The sequence below is a fragment of the Argopecten irradians genome, chromosome 1 (assembly GCF_041381155.1).
Source record: "Argopecten irradians isolate NY chromosome 1, Ai_NY, whole genome shotgun sequence".
NCBI lineage: Eukaryota > Metazoa > Mollusca > Bivalvia > Pectinida > Pectinidae > Argopecten > Argopecten irradians.
This window is the reverse complement of record NC_091134.1, coordinates 29,052,367-29,071,109: the sequence shown is the minus strand read 5'-3', so window position 1 is coordinate 29,071,109 and position 18,743 is coordinate 29,052,367. Positions and strand designations below refer to the sequence as shown.

Below are 18,743 nucleotides of genomic sequence, written 5' to 3'. Positions count from 1 at the left end.
GTGTCAATTTGCATATCAAATGTTAATTAAAACTACTTAACATATTCCTTTGTAGACAGTTATTCGGATGTACAATGTAGACATTCTAAATGCACTCGCGTCACTTCCGATGACACGTTATACTTTTCCTGTGGTCTTTTTCATACAAAGTCATGTGTTTCCGTTTAAGGTTTCAAGCAAATTACTGTTGGTTAAAATACAGGTTCTTCCTTTTTTAATTTCCTGATTAATATCTTGATATATGTATATTAAAACAAAATTTTAGTTCCACATCATTCCTCTTAGAATTGATGCATTAACACGTACGTGTCGATTAATCATTACTAAACATTTTCGCGAAAATTGATGGCTTTTATAGAGAGAACTATAATATCTCATGTGATATATAATATATAATGCAAGATTAGCATCTTACAATACAAGGTCTATTTTGGGGCGAGACTTAAAAAAACTGAAATTCCTTTTCTTGGATTATTTTGACATTTAATTGAATTTAATTGAATTTAACTGAAAATGTATGAACGTATGTTGACAGCCTCTCTATCCATATGATAAGACATATTACACAGATCATATAACGTCAATGGTAAAGTAAAAATGTAATTTATAAAAATAGGTTGTCCTGCAGGATTTCAAATTCTTTCCTTGTTTCTTTGTTCATGACTGAATCTGGCAATCCTTTCCAGGTATCAATTACTCTAAAAGTGAACGAGTTTTTTCTTTTCTTGAGTTCTGAATTACAACGCTGCTTGTACAACTTCGAATTATGTCCCCGTGTTCTTTCATTGGTATCGTAGACAAACAAGTTTGAGGTGTCGTTTTCGTCAAAGCTTTTCTTCGAGATCTTAAAAAAAACCGTTTATTAAATACCCTCTAGTTCTTCTGTGTTTAATTGCTGATTATGTTAACTTTGCTCTCCAAAGAGAAGACCTCTAAATCCATGTAGTAGCGTAGTAGCTCTTCGCTGCACATTTTCTAACATCCAAATATCCTTAAGTTTGTATATGGCTCCAAGCAATGAATGTATACTATAAATGCGGTCATACAAGAGCCTTAAGTTGTATATCTTGTAATTTTCACCATCACAAATTGTCATAAAACATACAATGTGTGAATATGAATGCTTATATATGATGGTTCAGATCTACGATGGCCCATATCAGCCTACATGGCAACTGCTTTACTAAACTGTAGTTGTACATATATTTGTGGTGATTGTCATGGCAACTGCTTTAGTAAAAAGCACTTGCCAACGTGTTTTGTCATTTTACTCGTTTGGCTACTGCTTTACTAGAGTAACTGTTTTGTCATCCTTACGCGTGGCCATAAACACAAACAATCACGACATAGTTAATATAAGCCATAGGAAAAATCCAAGACTGCGAGCCACAAAGCATCCTACCGAGGAACATTACAGGACAGAGTGGAGATCAACGGGAAAAAAACTGTAAATTCTTTAATTCAGAAGATCTGTCAAAAACATGAATTCCAATTCATTGATAATGGTACAGAATTTCTAGATAAAGGGATCACAACGGTAAACTGTTTGACAAAGACGGCCTTATGTGAACACCAAAGGAGCAAAGATGATGGTAGATACATTCCTAGACTGTGTGAATGACACAACAAAACTGGAGGCGCTCACTGCTCGGGAGAAAAATAAATCCAGGAGTGAGTCATCTATCTCAAGAGAGAGTGAAAGCAAACAGCCAAAAACACTAATCCAGTATGTATGATACGAACATGTATTGTATCTCTCAATATATTATGTAAAAGACTTTAACTTGGATCTTAAAGATCTAGTATTAACAATATTAATGGAATGAAATGTTTTAACACATTATTTCTGTTAAATTTGCGACCGAATTTCGGTTCTATCTCATTATGCATAATGAAAATATATTCAGCATAATTTATAGTAAGAATAGGAGCAAAATTTGGGTTGCAAATTCGCTCAACAATTTCACTTTGACAGGATAATTTAATTTGAAAAAATAATGTGTTTTATACAAAATAAAAAACACAAAAATATATAATAATAATGATGTTACGATTTATATCAAGTAATGATAACGGGTTTAACAATAAGAAGAAACGTGATAATATGTTCATCTGCTACGAAAGCTATATTGATGTAATTTTTTACAAGAAACTCATTGATGTAAAGATGTGGATGGTAGATACATTATTATGAATATGAAAAAGGATGACAAAGAAGTGTTATTGATAAATATATACGCCCCTAACATTAACAAAGAGGTATATTAAACTTAATTCTTAAAATGTTTTACTAACAGATTCAGGTAAGTCATAAGTGCAAAACATAAACAGAATCAAATCCCACTGACATTACAAATGTGCCTGATTACTGGAAAATGAATATAGAAACTACTAAATCTAACCTTTTTTTAAAATGAATATTCTTATACATTCTGGACTACATCGAAAACCACCATCAATCATCAGCAAGACAAAGTGGTTTGAGACCACAACAGTAAAGATCTTAAAAGACATGTTCATTCAAGTTAGTAAGCTCCTCAACAGTGGGAAATAATAAACCGAACGATACAAAACAAAGATGAATGAAAAACAATAAACGAACAAAAATGAGCTAATATGATATACGGACGCAAGGGTAAGATCTTTATTAAAATGATACGAACATGTTGAACGATCGTCTAGTTATTGTTTTAATTTAGAAAAGGTTCATTGGGCTAATAAAACGATTAAATGCCAAGATGGTACTTATAGCAATGATATACATATTAATGTTACATGCATTTCAAAGAAGAACCTTACCACTTTATGAAAAGTGTATCATTTTCTTTACCCCTATGAAAGCTGAAGTATTCATGTACATCGTATAGTTCTTTGTTTCTGTCCATCGTAAAGTACAGTAATATAATCACTAATAAATCACGCTCAAGAATGTACATGGTAATGTCTAATGTGAGTGGAACAGTGTATCTGATTTAGACATGAAAACCCACAGAGAAACTAACTGCAAGCATTTCATCAAGATTTCTCTGTCTAACATCTGAACTAAATATACTTTTAAAGCGTACTAGATGCAAACCGGAGATCAATCCGGAAGCAAGATCTGAGAAGTATCCGATGAACATGGAATTCAAAATCTCCAGCAAACTACTGAAAATATACAGTATATACCAGCAATGCCGAAAATAAACATATTTAGAAAATATAAAAAAAACCTGCACGATCGGATAGTACTTCGACAGTGCAAGTGCCAGTGCAATGTAGTGTGGTATGTTACTTTTTCCTAACCATGTCACTAACCATTATGCCGAATATAAATTATTTATACATGAAAAAGTATTATACCCATAATATGATAAATAGTAAACGTAAAAATTGTCTAATAACTTTCATTGACCATGAGCAATGTTAAACCATTGACCATGTACAATGTTAAACCATTGACCATGTACAATGCTAAACCTATCTATATTATTAGGCTTTTTCATTTTTTTTTTTTTGCCTAATTAGGAAAACAAAATTCTAATAATATAGGCAGGTAAAGCGGCCTATACAATGATAGTTGTGAACATTGGCAATACAAAGATTACCTACGAGTTGTCTCTCTTGGAACATACAACCTGTGAAATCTTCAATAATGCAAACATACCATTATATAAACTGTAAGCATGCCTCTTAATCAATCGTAATGTCTCAATGGACTAACGTATTGTCCGCAAACGCTTGAGGCCCTGCTAGTAGGGCGTTAGAATTGTACCCCCTATTGATTCGTAACTTAGACGACTAAATTCAGGATCTTAGCTTTTCCCCTCTCCTAACTGACTTTATACCTCATTTTTGTCATTCTGTTTGGCGCTCGCCCCTGTGATGTAGGCTCTGAGTTCTATCCCCTTGCCGAGACACATCAAAGTCTATAAACGCTCAGCATACCGGGAGTGAGACGACTAATTCGCCCAATGTTAGTATAGCCGCATCCTCGATACTCCAGGGGTTCCGATCACTTACGATGTCTACACCCCTGGACTATCTCATAGTGAAATTGAAGGTAGCTCAACGGAAAACATTTGACCAATCGAGGGCCAGCAAATATTCCCTTTGAAGACTACAGAGAGGGCGACGCCTAACATCAAAGCCACATAGCCGACCAAAGTGTACCGTTATACGGCTCTTTTGATGTACATCAAACGACTAAATTACCTGTTCTGTTCTGTTGCCTCCAGTTTTACTATGAGATAGTCCAGGGGTGTAGAGATCATAAGTGATCGGAACCCCTGGAATATCGAGAATGGTATAGTCGTTAGTTGCTCCATCGCTGACAAACAGTATTTTCTCAATCAAAAACAGGAGCAGACGAATTAGTATTTTCTGAAGTTCCAAAAGTTACTTAATTTACACCATTACCGCCATTGAAATGTTTGAGCTTCTAATACTTTAAAATAGAAATATCAAAAATAATTAATTGTGTTCGGAAAAAAAACTACATTGGCACTATGGCGTATATGTAATGAAGTGCATTAAAGCAAAATAAATAATTTTGTATCATTTTTGTGTCAATTAGATATACACATGATTATACACCAATTATTGCTCAAATGTGCTCTTCTATCAAGAGCTACTTCCCTTCGTAGAAGTGTAGTTTCAAAGTGAACTAGTGGAGATATTCTTGTTAAAGCAAAACATACACACCAAGGACATGACAGAAAGGGAGGAGGGGGCACACCCTGGTCAGATGTCTTTCCAAGGTTACTATTTAGATATTTAATCAATATTTGACTTTTGCGAGTGTTTGTGGTTTAATTACTAATGGATACATGATTCTTCTGAGGTTTAAGTTAATGTTAATTTCTCATATATTTTTTGACTGTTTAATTTAATTTTCTTTTCATGACGTTTATAGTTGTTAATGTATTGTTTCACTAGAAGCAGTATCAAATTTTCAATATGAAAATTAGTATGTGCGTTATCCCGAAAATGAAATACTGTTTTTCAAATCTAAAAACCTAAATTATTAGCAATTATAGAAATTCTTAGTTGTTCAATCAAGTTACATTTTCACAGTCCCAAAATATATGCGCGATTGTTTTTCGATATTTTTACAAAATGCAAATAGATTGTTGTTTGATTTACTAATTCTTTATACAAATGATTTTGCAGCAAGTATTCTGTAATTCATTCTGTATTACAACCATCAACGCTTGGAGCTAGTAGTAGCATTAAAAGAGTGCTTATAAATAATATGATATAATGTGATAGTGATACGAATTTTAGAGTTAGAAATTAGGACTAATATATAATTATCTACGTTTACATGTGCGGCTTTCAAGTAGGTTACATTGTGTAGATCAAACAAAAGTGTTTCTTATTTACAATAGCATATGTCCGTAAATGTAAATCCTAATTGGAAACCAAATTCTTTTAGGGTCATTATATAACTACTCATTAGATAGCCATGTTGTTAATTATGAAAGGGATAAGGCCTAATGAATAACAATGCTGTCGTATGTTATACAGTAGCTACCTTGGTATCAAATGTATCAGGTATTGTAGTTCAGGTATGTATTTCATAAATACTTTCAAAAAATCCAATGGTTAACCGTCTGAGTGAGGACTCTTATCAATTTTCATTTTTAGCAGAGTGTTCTTTAATTCATTCCCAAAAACTACAAAAAAATTTTCAAAGGCCCCGCATTATAAACCACAAATGGCTGATTCAGAATCAATAAAGAATGTAGGCTGCGTTTGGAAGTTTGTGTTTGTGAGTTGTAATTTTACAATAGGTATTTTGAAATAAGTTCGCTGAAAACACCGACTGCAAGTCAATTCTCCATACATGAAAATAACATGCTATTTTGAAGTTTTTTTTTTCTGTCCTTCCATGTTACTTGACTGTCTGCCAAAACCCCCAAAGCAAAATGGCAATAGATCAAATGCGATTTTAAGCTTGCTCAATTCTTTTTGTTTCTTTTTGAAGTGTCTCTTAAAAGCCCCCTTTTTATTTCGTCTGTACGCGGCTTATACAACTCTGGTATTCTATCTACATATTAGTATACATCCTGTAGTTAATTTCTACAGTGTCCTTACTTTTCAGCCATGTGTTTGGCTGATTCGTTGAGAACATAACATCAGCTTCAGTTAAGAAGGGTTTTATATGAAGTTTATACCGCATAATGTCATCCACATATGAAATACACACACACACACACACACACACACACACACACACACACACACACACACACACACACACACATATATATATATTAAATATAAACGGACTCACTGAATTTATGGTACATGGCTACGATTTTTGTGGTTTTCATCAATTCTTCACTTGGGTTTGAGTACCCCCAGGCTTAAGGTCTCAAACATTGCTCTTTTCACAGCTTGGTTATTGCTCAAAGAATAATGCAAAAATGGTGCATGTCTTCGCATCATGTGATTATGATGTAATCAGCGTCTTGTAAAAGGTAAACACTGTCCCCCATATTAAATCATCCAAGTTGTCAACACATCACGTTGAAAGGCTGATAATGGTACATAGTACTTATTCATATTCTTTACATGCATTTCCATCTTCTCTATGAAGTTTCATAAGAGAGAGGTCACAAGTCCGGGAGCTTTGCATCAAGCAACACAGAAAGACGTTTCAGATAATTTAGAACTCGTTGACTTGATTCATGGATTCTGCGAAATGTTGCCAACTTTTCATGAAAGAAATACAGCACGCCTGAATTATGAAATAAAACAGTGAAATGATTTCCTTTTAGTGGTCTAAGAGGAAGTCTCCATTCTCGTATGTATGTCCTTAATATAACGGGTCCGTGGCATTCTGGCATGGCATTCCCATTATTTGTAAATGTGTTTTACAACCAATCTCAAAGTCCCGATTCGGAGCCCTTCTGAAATTTCTTGTTAAAAATAGGGATATCTGTCTTAAAGTTCGTCTATAGGTATGATAGTTATGATCTTGTAAAGAAAAATGTGCAAGGTTCCATTGTACATGTACCAGTGTCAACAGGGTGTCAGCAGAGGTCAGTGAAGAAATAATGAAGACTTTTCGGTACCTTTACCTTTCCAGCTTGGGTCCAGAAGTTGAAATCCTTTGAATTTAAATACCATGCACGTGTTTATAGACCTAGCAATGCAGATTCCGACTAATACGTGATACTATGGGAATGAGGTCACAAGTGTACAAATCTAGAAGCTTATATTTAGCTGTTCGCGGTCACAAGATTACGAAAATGGTAGCTAGGATGCCATATTTACGCTGTGGATGGAAAAAAATGAGGGCGACACTGTACAATTACAAACACTCTATATACATAGATCATGCAGGGAAAACTTGCATTTGATAGTGTTGTAAACTCATCTTAATTAGACCATCGGTGTAAGTTTTCTTATGTTGTTCTTGTTTTTAAAAAATGTCATGTTTTGTTTCGGAATGATAATGAAAAAAAAAACCAACAAAAAAACAAAAAAACAAAACAAAAAAACAGTGATAACTTTGCCCTGACCGATGGTATAACGTTCTTGTTCCGGTCAAGTCTGGAACACCAACTGGCTCGACAACTCGTGTTTAATGTGATAACGTCAGTATCTGTAATCATGTAGAATCCACACATTTCAGCATATTTTATGCTACTGTCATATCGGTGGCTATCACAAAAATAAGATTTTAATTGCAATTGTGCACTGGATAAAGCAAAGTTCCATTATTGAACCAGTATCGTGTTTAATCGCGAGTAATGGCAAAGGTCGAAATATTGATATATGGGGAAATTTTTACTTTGAACTGAATGGACTTTGTATGATTTGGGCTTGCTTTGGTCCTCAAATCCGTCAAATTTTTAAATCTTATATCTGGTGATTAAATTGTTGAATATCAAATTTTAAGTACATGTTCATGTAAATCCTTGATACAATAGGCATGATGGTTATGTAACATTGCAGCTGTAATTGTTATGGAAACCATCATAAATATACAAAATTATGAAAAATTTCGTTGATTTTGTTTTAATCTAGAAACCATAAAGATCTGAGGTACCTACAAATCCTGAATAAATATTGAGTCTGATCAAGATTGCGCTGAGAGAAAAACTACTTCTTTTTCAAATTTAACTAATTTATGCATATTTCGGATGGTAGGCATATTGCATGTAGATATAGGATGTACTAAACATTTCAACTGCAACAATTTTATTTCTTCATACTTTTGTAATTTAAGAAATCAAATGATTCGAGAGCCAAAAAGGGCAACCTCACAGTGTAGTATCATATACCTGCTATTTACATTGCTTTGTGTTGTATTCATTATTGTACAAACTCTAGGATGATATAGGACGAGGAGTGTAACTCATTAGTTGTATGTAATAGATTATATCCCCGAATGATCATTTTTTGTTTATTACATATTGTGTTGTATATAGTTAACAGCCCTGGTTATTATTATATAAAGTGTTTATGTCAACGATGTGTGTCATTATTGAAGGAGCGTAACCGAAGTATCTTTCCTGTCTATGTCGTGTGAGATGTATGCGCATTTTATGTTATGTCTATTGCTCTTCATATTTTGATGAAATAAAGAAATAAAAAGAGTCCTTTGTGAGATTACGGTAGTAAGTTCACCCATTCGCACTGTTATTAGATAATGTAATGATATTATAGATACATACAGATACAGTATACATGTTTACGTTACACGCATACGAATTTATATGCAGGAATGTCTTAAAGTATATATGCTAATTACTCGATCCATTCCGATAAATGAAACACTTTGTTGCATAGACAATGGAGAGTGATCTCCCTTCTTCTTATATACTTTTTGTTAGGAAGAAAACCCGTTTACCATTGCATACTACACGATAGGCTTTAGACAATACAACAGCTAGTGTAAACAAGACAAATATAGAACATCATACATTTAACTTAATACATGTAACGTGAAAACAATTATACAAAAATCCTTTAAATAGAGGTTGTTGAACTCTGACCCCATAACCTTTCGCCTCTTCTGAGTATCACTGACGCATGGCTCTTCCAACTGAATATCAACAACATAATTTGCGGGACTACTGCTGTAAAGAGAGGTGAAGTTACCGGGAGAGTAAATATCGCTCCAAGCAGCCATGAGGGGTGCTAGCTTGCTCTTCGTATTTGTCGTTGTCTGTGGTAAGTATACATCTAATGCACTGTGCTGAAATATTATTTTTATTTAGACTATAGAGAAAAAAGTTTAATTCCTTCGAAGATGTTCATTTTGAAGACACACGGGGCATAAGAAGCGTAATCCCCTTCCCCCTAAGAATCCGTTATCAGGACATCGTGTAAGGTGTATCGGAGGGACGGATGCTCGGATGCACGTTTGTACGCGGCGGTAATATGTAAAACAGATAGGCCGCTAATACATACATCATGTGGCAGTCAGGTGTATGGTTTATGTCACAATACAGAATTTGAGGAGGGGCCCAATAGTATGGATGAGCTTTAAGCCAATATATTAAACAAAAGTTTTGTAAGCATCCAAACAAGAAGGAACATATAAATACTACAAGTTCCTACATGTACAATGTGTCACCTGTTACAAAAAATGTTGAAGCCAGTGCATCATATAAAACTGCGAATGTGTTGTTCTATTATTCAAAAGATTCGATAATAAGCCTGAGTCGCAAATAGGCCTGGCTTGAAATCAAGCCTCGGATTTCATGTAGACGTACGTGTGATGATCTAGAATTCTCATAACATTCTGTGGTGTTTTTTTATTTCTTTTTTTTTCTTATGTACATATATACGTACAGATAAAAAAGACAATTTGTTTGTTGAGCATAAATCTTTGTACATGTGTTATGAAATAAGTTCAAATACTTTATTGTTTGTTTAAATTTGAATATCTAATTCAAAGAAAATGACCTGTACACTGGTGAGTGTTATTACTTTACGCATGGGAGGTTAAGAAAGTAATCTGGTCTTAAATTTAAACCTTACATGCATAACAGGATACATAGATGGACAAAATGAAATAAATCGTTTATCAAAGTATGATTATTTTATGATGACTGATTTCGGCCATGCCACACATTAACAAACACTCAATTAAACTTTTTTGTTTGTCTTCCTTAATGTACAACGATATCACTAATACGTCTCATCGCAAAACGTTCATTCAGAATTGAAGGGCGTAACGTAATATCATCACCATAATACTAGACTAACAAATACACCAACACTAACCACTACACTTTCCACACACTCAAGTAAATATTTAGGCCGAGTGAAAATAGGGACAATAATATCACCACAAATGCAAAAAAATAAATAAATAGATAAGCACAACTTAATTCACTACACATAAAAGAACACGCATACAAAGCACTAGTAAGACTCAAACTGAATTACTGCTCTTCTATATGGGCCCCCACAACACAAACCAAACTCATCAGACAGGGAAAACCGGAAAGCAACCAGATACTGTAGGTAAACAAATAAAATCACGACACATGTTCATTCACAGACATGCTGCACCAACTTAAATGACCGGCTACAAACACAAATCATGTTCTTATTCAGACAAACTGCTACAAAGGACACCTACAAATGCTATTTTCCCACAAACAATAACTCGATGGAATGTCTTCCCTGTAGCAGCAGTATAGTACACCAAACTCGAGGATATATTCCTGAAGTAGCCGTTGAAGCCCTCATGTCCTAATCTTTGCTAACATCTTTTATCGTTTTCCTCAAATTAAACAAATCTCAATTTAATCCCTATCACGCTCTGTCATCCCTACAGATTCACCTTTACATAATCGTCAATGTAAGCCAAAGAAGAAGCAAAGAAACTAGGCCAGTAATGTAATTTCAATGTCAAAATGTATTCTGACGTCGCTCAGAGGTCAGCGCGTGACCAAGCATCTTCATTCAGAAAAGAAATGATTGAAGTTCACTTACATGTATTTTATTGCGGGGAGGGGGGATGAGGGTGGGGTTGAGTGAGGTGAAAATGAAAAGATCTATTGAGTAATATCAATGACATGTATTGTCATACAGGATGGCCTTCATATCAAAACTTCTATAGTGAATCCATTTTTCCTATTAGTTTTTTCACAGCAAAAAAAAATCCGTTTTTGACTTTGAACACCACGGTTACACTTAATACCTCAAAATATTACAATGGGCGTTTATTTAGCAACAATATAATGATTAAGAATATTCAAAATATTTTCGATAATATCCGTCACTATTTAGCACCGACAAGCCAAGCCCGTCATTCGGCTTGCCTCGCTTATGCGGGTACAGTATAGGCCAATTTGTGACTCCATATTTACATAACAATTCAATGAGTCTTTATGACCTACAATTTACTCAAGGCTAACATAAACCCTGCTTTGAAAATAAGTCAAGAGTGTTAGTCAAAAAGTCAAATTATTTTATTGCATGAAGTTTTTCAACTTATTGAATGCACAAATATAAATGGCATACTAACAGGACACAGCACTTATGAAGTAGAGTGGACATATTTGCATTAAATGTTGGCTCAGAGTAGTTCCATTACATACACTCAGCAAACTAAAGTCCTCTATATTTGTAGTACTTAAAATTTGACTTAATAAGTCGGAAGGGTTTCCGCGTAATACATATATATCTCTTTATAAATTTCTTTGTAATATCTTGGTAAATCGGACAAACGAGAATAAAATGGAATTCATCCTCAATATCACGATGAAGGTCACAAACTCACTTCTTTCTATATTGGTATAACGCCCATATTCTTTGTTACATAAAATAGGCTACGCACTTAGATTTGTAATGATATACTTAAATACAGTAAATAGGGTAAGGTGTGTAGTATAGAATAACCCAAAATGATTCCTCCTGATCTACCAGAGGTTTTTGTTTCATTCTTACATTTCCAATGTCATTCAGGTTTCATCGTGGTGGGAGAGACTGTAAATCTGGATTACACGCGCAGTTCATTACTTCGCGCTGACCAATCAAACAACAGCCTCAACACAAAGAAATTCACTGAATGATTTAAAAGGGCAATAATATTACAGTCGCTGTGATCTCTTACTCATAAACGAAGTTATATTATTCTTATGTTTAACCTTAAACTTGACCTTCATTTCAGGCAACAGGGGTCAAATAGGCTAAAATCTTTCAACTATTAATTATTACCAGTAATTAAGAGGCCTGAGGACATGATATCTGGCCTGTGACATGCTAGGTAGAAGGGCTACCAAGTTTGTTCAAATGAAGAATTTTGATTTTTCCTCAAAGTCACAATGGTCAAATAGGCTTATTTTTAAATGACATTTTGTCAGTAAATAAAATGCCAAGATATATGATATTAGGTCTGTAGCATGCGAGAATGAAGGGCTACCAAGATGTTCAGAAGAAGGAACTTTCATTCAAGGTCACAGTCGTCAAATTGGCTGAAATCTTTAATCGACTTTTTGGGCTAGTGTAGCATTCTGGGATGAAGGGCCACCAAGGATGTTCAAATGAAGGAACTTGATCTTCCTTCATATTAAGGTCATATAGGTCAAATAGTATGCATTCTTTGTCCATTTTGTCAATAATCAGGAAGCCTAAATACATGCTATTAGGTATGTAGCATGCTGAGATATGGGGCTAATAAGTTAGTTATAACCAGTTCATGTACAATACAGATTCGACGAAAAAATAAATGAGTAAAAGTCATTTTTAACTTGATGATACCATTTGTTTTACTCCTTAAATGATCCTAGTCATATGTTTTTTACACAATACGTAATAAGTTCCCATGGAAGTTAATTTGCATACTTGATTAATGATACAATCCCATATAATATGCCTTTAAATATTAAAGAAGGCCAGCGTATTTGGTTAATCTTCCACATCGGATTAGGTTCGCAATATATAGGGATAAGGTTCTACGCATGTCTGACGCTTTTTCGAGACGGTTTATGTCCGCTATTTGTCAATGAAATCTTATCACACGCGAACATGCCCTCACAATAGTTTTTTTTTTTATATATATATACATTTTCCTGTTTAGACTAATCTCACTGCACTGTTAGATTTATTCGTATTCAAGCGACAACACTATCACTGGTTTTTAAACATAGTTCTAATGTCATTTATTGTTGTTTCTATACTTTAACTCCCGGATTATCGAACCATTACCTGTAACTGTCGTATATGTTACCTTTTTCTGTCTTATATGTGACTCTAATATAAGACAGTCACTTATAACACAGTAAAAGGTAACTTATGGGAGATTTACACAAAACGGGTGAGTATGTCATCTCCGGGCATAATCCCATAATTATTTAACACACAACACACAACCTGCCGGAATATTCCATTATTCTTTTAATTCAAATTGCGAAAAAAGTTCACATGATGAATATGAAGAGAATTTAATCCTCTATTGATGCGGAATTAAACACATCCACAGAATTTCTGTATAGAAATTTCTATCTTATGACGAATTCACCATTTAACGCTTATCTACAACATTAACTCCGCTTTCTGAGACTTTATTGTTTTGTACACCACTTTTTACACTTATATTGGTGTTTTAACTATATTTCAGAATTTCACCTAAATCCCATTAGCTTGTTGAATGAAATTGCACATGGTATAAATACATCCAAAATTGTCCTTAGAGAAGTCGAAATTTTAAATCCTCTGAATTTAATGAAAGTTCTGGGGCCACCGACTGTTTTGAACTGGCCTGAAAATCATTGCTATATGCGATCATTTTAGCTAAACGCTTTCAAACTAACGCCTAAATTGCAAGTCTAGTTTCATATGTCATTCTTTACCACATCAGACATTGGAAAGAAATGTCCTTTTAGCAATAAAAGTCATTAAAGCCAACTTTATACATCGCTTAAATTGAGAAAGTAATATCGCTTCATCACTGTTGCCGGACATGGTGAAAATGAATTTACAGATAGTTGTCCAACACAAAAGCATGCTTTATGCATTCCGTTCATGAATGATATTCATCACATATAACCCAGGCAAAGGTAATTCTATGTTGTCATTGTCTATATCGGATTTGTCATGGTTGAATGCACAATAGACGAGTTACCTGAGCTCATAGACAAAAGCAAAAAAAAAAAAAAAAAAAAAAAAACTGGCTTATATTAGATATAAAAGTGAACTTTATTAACACAAAGATTTGCTATGTTTTAAGTTAGAGATAAGCCTCAAACTGTACAATATGTGGGAGAGAGAACAGATCCCGGCACTGACGGGCCTCGATACAGTTCTCTCCCCCACAAATTGTACAGGTTGAGGCTTATCTATATAACGTACCAATTGTTATTTTGAAATAATTGTAAACCGATTTGTGTCATGACTGTACAGTAATACGCCTGTACATCGGTAACAGCCATACGCACTTAGTCGAGACTATGTAATATCGCGTTGTGCTGATAATGCATTAATTTTCTCATATTATGCTACATATCTGGGTTACGTCTCGTGCTAACATTTCGTGAGGCTGATGGAAATATATCCTTTTACATTAAACGCCGGTTTATGATACCCAATAGGTGTCTGCGTGAATCAACCATCCTTCACCTTAATGCATCATGTTAGGGATGTTTTTCTATACATGTCAGATTAAATATGTAGATAATGCAACAACATGTTTTCTTTCCATATTTATCCTTGAATATCGTTCGTAGTATCTATCTCTACCTACTACCGTGATGGTGCCTTGGGTTCGTATAATGATGTGCCAGTTACATATTATACTTGTACCAGGGGAAAACACACATCTTCGTTTTTGCTCAGATTCTCATATAAATATTCAATTTAAAAGTATGAAACTATAATTCAGACGATATTCATGAATACTCTATCAAAACAAAACTATCGATGGACTATCTAATCAAAAACACTTCGGATGTAAGTCAAAAATATTAATTGTTTGCTTTACACGTGTCTGAATTAAACATTGACCTGCCTTCTTGCCCGATTTATGGTCCAATATTTCTCCCAGGATTGCAGACATAACGCGCATAAGCGAATTATGTTTAATTTGTCTGCAATAGTCAAATAACTGTTGAGGCCCATGTGCCTAATGTTTTGGTATGTCAAATGTCTCAGAGTCCTGCTTGATATAAAAGGAGCCCGAAAATAAAAATCTCTTTAAGTGTTTATTATATATAGGCAAGAATTAAGTTGATATTAAATGCAGGTCAAAGGTCAGATTATGTATAGCCAGGTGAAATCCCAATAATATGGAAGGCACAGCGACCGGTTATTTTTTCTACCAGAACTGTAATTGTTACAGAACAAAAATTTGTTTTAAACTCGAACGATGTTGTATTTGAAAGGTTACCATGTAGTGTGAACCATGTAGTGTGAAATAAAAAAAAGGTTACCATGTAGTTTGAAATAAAAAACAACGAAACCCAGTCTTTTTTTCTTTCAAAATATGTTTACGACATATTCCTCACAGATACTGAAACCAATACAGAAGTATAAGAAGGAATCGAAGGCGTGGGAATTGTTTGTTACATCTAGGCATTTAAGTATGAATCTCTGTTAGTAAAACACGATTATATAATCATTGAAAAAAACATGTACTCACACATTTTCACAGTTGTTTCATTTATCCCCAAGTGGATCATTGTTACATCTGTATTTATATATATGGAATTTAGCTGAACGAATTAAGAAAATAATGATAGTAAATGGGTAATTTTGAAAACTAAAAATTATTCCAATATTTGTGAGTTATAAAGTCGTTTCTTTATTGTTCTCAACCAAACAGAAAATTTGTGACAATATGGCATTCCCAGAATGTAAACACAAACACCTAGTTTCTGATTGCAGTAACTGCATTCACAACACTCGTTTCTAATCTAATTGGTAGTATCCCATATATTGGGCCAGGTTAATATCATTCTTTGGATTGACTAGTTAATGTGTATATTGTATGTCAACGTTTCACCACCAACAAAACTTGCTCGTCCGTTCATGACCCTGGCTGTTAATAGGACGTTAAACTCATAAAATTCGCATGTGAACTAAAAAAATAATAGGCTCCAAGTTATATTTCAATAGAAAAATGCAAAAAAAAAAAAAAAAAAAAAAATGCCTCGTTTTATTGTACAACTTAAATCATATTCCTTAAAAATGATCCTCCGATGCGCTCGTAATAGGGTGCAATATATTGTTAAATGGTGACATGTTCTGTGAGAACCACTATAAAATGTCTAATCACCGAGATAGTAAAGCAATTTACTGGTGGTATTTACCTCGATAACTAGAATCAAAATACGGCAATATAAGTTTATGGTGTAATTTAATTGTTATACATGTTTGCAGTAGCTAGAGTTTCAAATATGTAACTGATAAGGTTGCCATGATTACTATCTCAATCATGTTTACCTACCAATAATTCCGCTAATTTACATTTTACGACAAAATATGATGATTAGAGAGAAGCTGTATTAGTTCGTACAAATTGTTTTTGCTCCATCGTAGCTTATAGCATGACCCCTGGTTTTGAAAATTACCTTGTGAATAGGATATCATAAACAGCAATGAAATTTGGCAGAGACATGTAGTTATAGATTAGGACGGAACTGGTAAAATTTGGCGACAAACAGACATAAACTCTATTTTTAGGGAATTAAAATACATTTCATTTCTTCTTTGTCTGTAGTAATATTTAAATGAGAAACGCAATATATTATGGGAAACTTATATGGCTGACAGTACCACTTCATACTAAATAAATAAAATTTAAGAAAAGATTAAGGCAGTTAAGAGATACAATCACATAGAAAAAAGTTTCCCTAATTATGTTTTATAATATTACAATATTATGTAAATACGACCATACTAAAATCCTACTCAGAAAAAAAATTGTTCTGTACAAATCAATGCATTTTTAGGTCATTAGACCCGAAGGGTCAGGATGACCTATTGTCATCATGCACCGTCCGTCGTCATGCGCCGTCCGCCGTGCGCAGTGCGTAAACTTTTCATTCATACAACTTTTTCTCAATAACCGAAAGGCCCATGGTACTGATATTTGGCCTGTAGCATGCTTGGATGAAGAGCTACCAAGTTTGCTACCTTGACCTTCATTCAAGGTCACAGGGGTCAAATAGGCTAAAATCTTTAAACAACTTCTTCTCAAGAACCAGAAGGCCCAGGGTATTGATATTGGGCCGGTAGCATGCTGGGATGAAGGGCTACCAAGTTTATTCAAATGAATGACATTAACCTTCATTTAAGGTCATAGGGGGTCAAATAGGCTAAAATCTTTACACCACTTCTTGTGAATAACTAAGAGGACTAGAGACCTGATATTGGGCCCCTGACATGCTAGAACGAAGGGCTATCAAGTTTGTTCAAATGAATGACCTTGATCTTAATTCAAGGTCACAGGGGTCAAATAGGCTAAAATCTTTAAATGCCTTCTTCTCAAGAACCAAAAGGCCCAGGATACTCATATTGGGCCTACAGCATGCTGGGATAAAAGGCTACCAAGTTTGTTCAAATCAATGACCTTGACCTTCATTCAATGTCACAGGGGTCAAATAGGTTAAAGTCTCTAATCGACTTTTTTTCAAGAACCAAAAGGCTCAGGATACTCATATTGGGCCTGCAACATGCTGGGATGAAGGGCTACCAAGTTTGTTCAAATGAATGACCTTGATCTTCATCCAAGGTCACAGGGGTCAAATAGGCTAAAATCTTTAAAAGATTTCTTGAGAATACCTAGGAGGCCTAGAGACCTGATATTGGGCATGTGACCTGCTGGGATGAAAAGCTACCAAATTTGTTCAAATGAATGACCTTGACCTTCATCCAAGGTCACAGGGGTCAAATAGGCTAAAGTCTTGAAATTACTTTTTTGTGAATAACTAAGAGGCCTAGAGACCGATATTGGGCCTGTGACACGCTGGGATGAAGGGCTACCATATTTGTTTTAAAAAAATGACCTTGATCTTCATAGATCACAGGGGTCAAAATGGCTAAAATATTTAAATTACTTTGTTGTATTGTTCCAATAGTCAGATGACCGTTAAGGCCCATGGGCCTCTTGTTTATAAAACTGTTGATCTATATTTTGTATAAAGTAACATTTGTGAAATGACATCCGTCTTGAAAAAATTGTATGATATTAATACCAACATTGAAGAAAAATACCAGTCGTCATTTGAATTTTCCTAATTATTAGTTTAAACAGTGCAAGTGTTAATCAAGAATATTAGTGAAAACCAATCATTGAACATTAATTAACTAGACCATCGTGCTACAAGGCCATTGGCCTCTTGTTCTATATTCGATCATATCAAAACGGTAAGGAACTTTCTTACAAAAAAGCTTGCTATTGTTGTGAAAGAAATCGGTATTACAGTGATAGTTGAACAAAATATATTGCTGCTTGTGAAAATTAACGAATGAAAATGTTTTCTAACCCGCATAACTAACAGTTGTTTTCATTTTATACCACTATATCATTGTACCCAAATCTACTTAGTGCCTTTTTCACTTCTAGGTGCTTCAGTGCTAACCGTCGATGATGGTATCCGTAAGCGATCTAAACGGAGTACAACGGTTGAACTGAATAGAATCCGTAACATGTCACCATCGGATAGACCAAATTGTCAACCGGGAGCGGTAAATATCACATACTACTCACTTACCGGGAGGTGGTAAATACCACATCCTACTCACTTACCGGAGGAGGTAAAAATCACATCCTACTCACTTACCGGGAGGTG

At 34.5% G+C, this 18,743-nt stretch overlaps 1 protein-coding gene across 3 annotated transcripts in view; it reads left to right on the top strand.

The window, feature by feature from the left end:
* Positions 1–8,930: 8,930 nt before the first annotated feature.
* Positions 8,931–18,743, top strand: part of LOC138323252 (xaa-Pro aminopeptidase 1-like) — a 35,442-nt gene continuing 25,629 nt past the window's right edge. For 2 of the 3 annotated variants that reach the window (XM_069267711.1, XM_069267701.1), the window contains exons 1-2: positions 8,931–9,168; positions 18,518–18,639. In XM_069267711.1, the coding sequence (XP_069123812.1) occupies positions 9,126–9,168; positions 18,518–18,639 (165 nt within the window). In that variant the 5' untranslated portion in view covers positions 8,931–9,125. The remainder of the gene's footprint in view (positions 9,169–18,517; positions 18,640–18,743) is intronic. The other variant, XM_069267692.1, reaches the window with a different exon arrangement.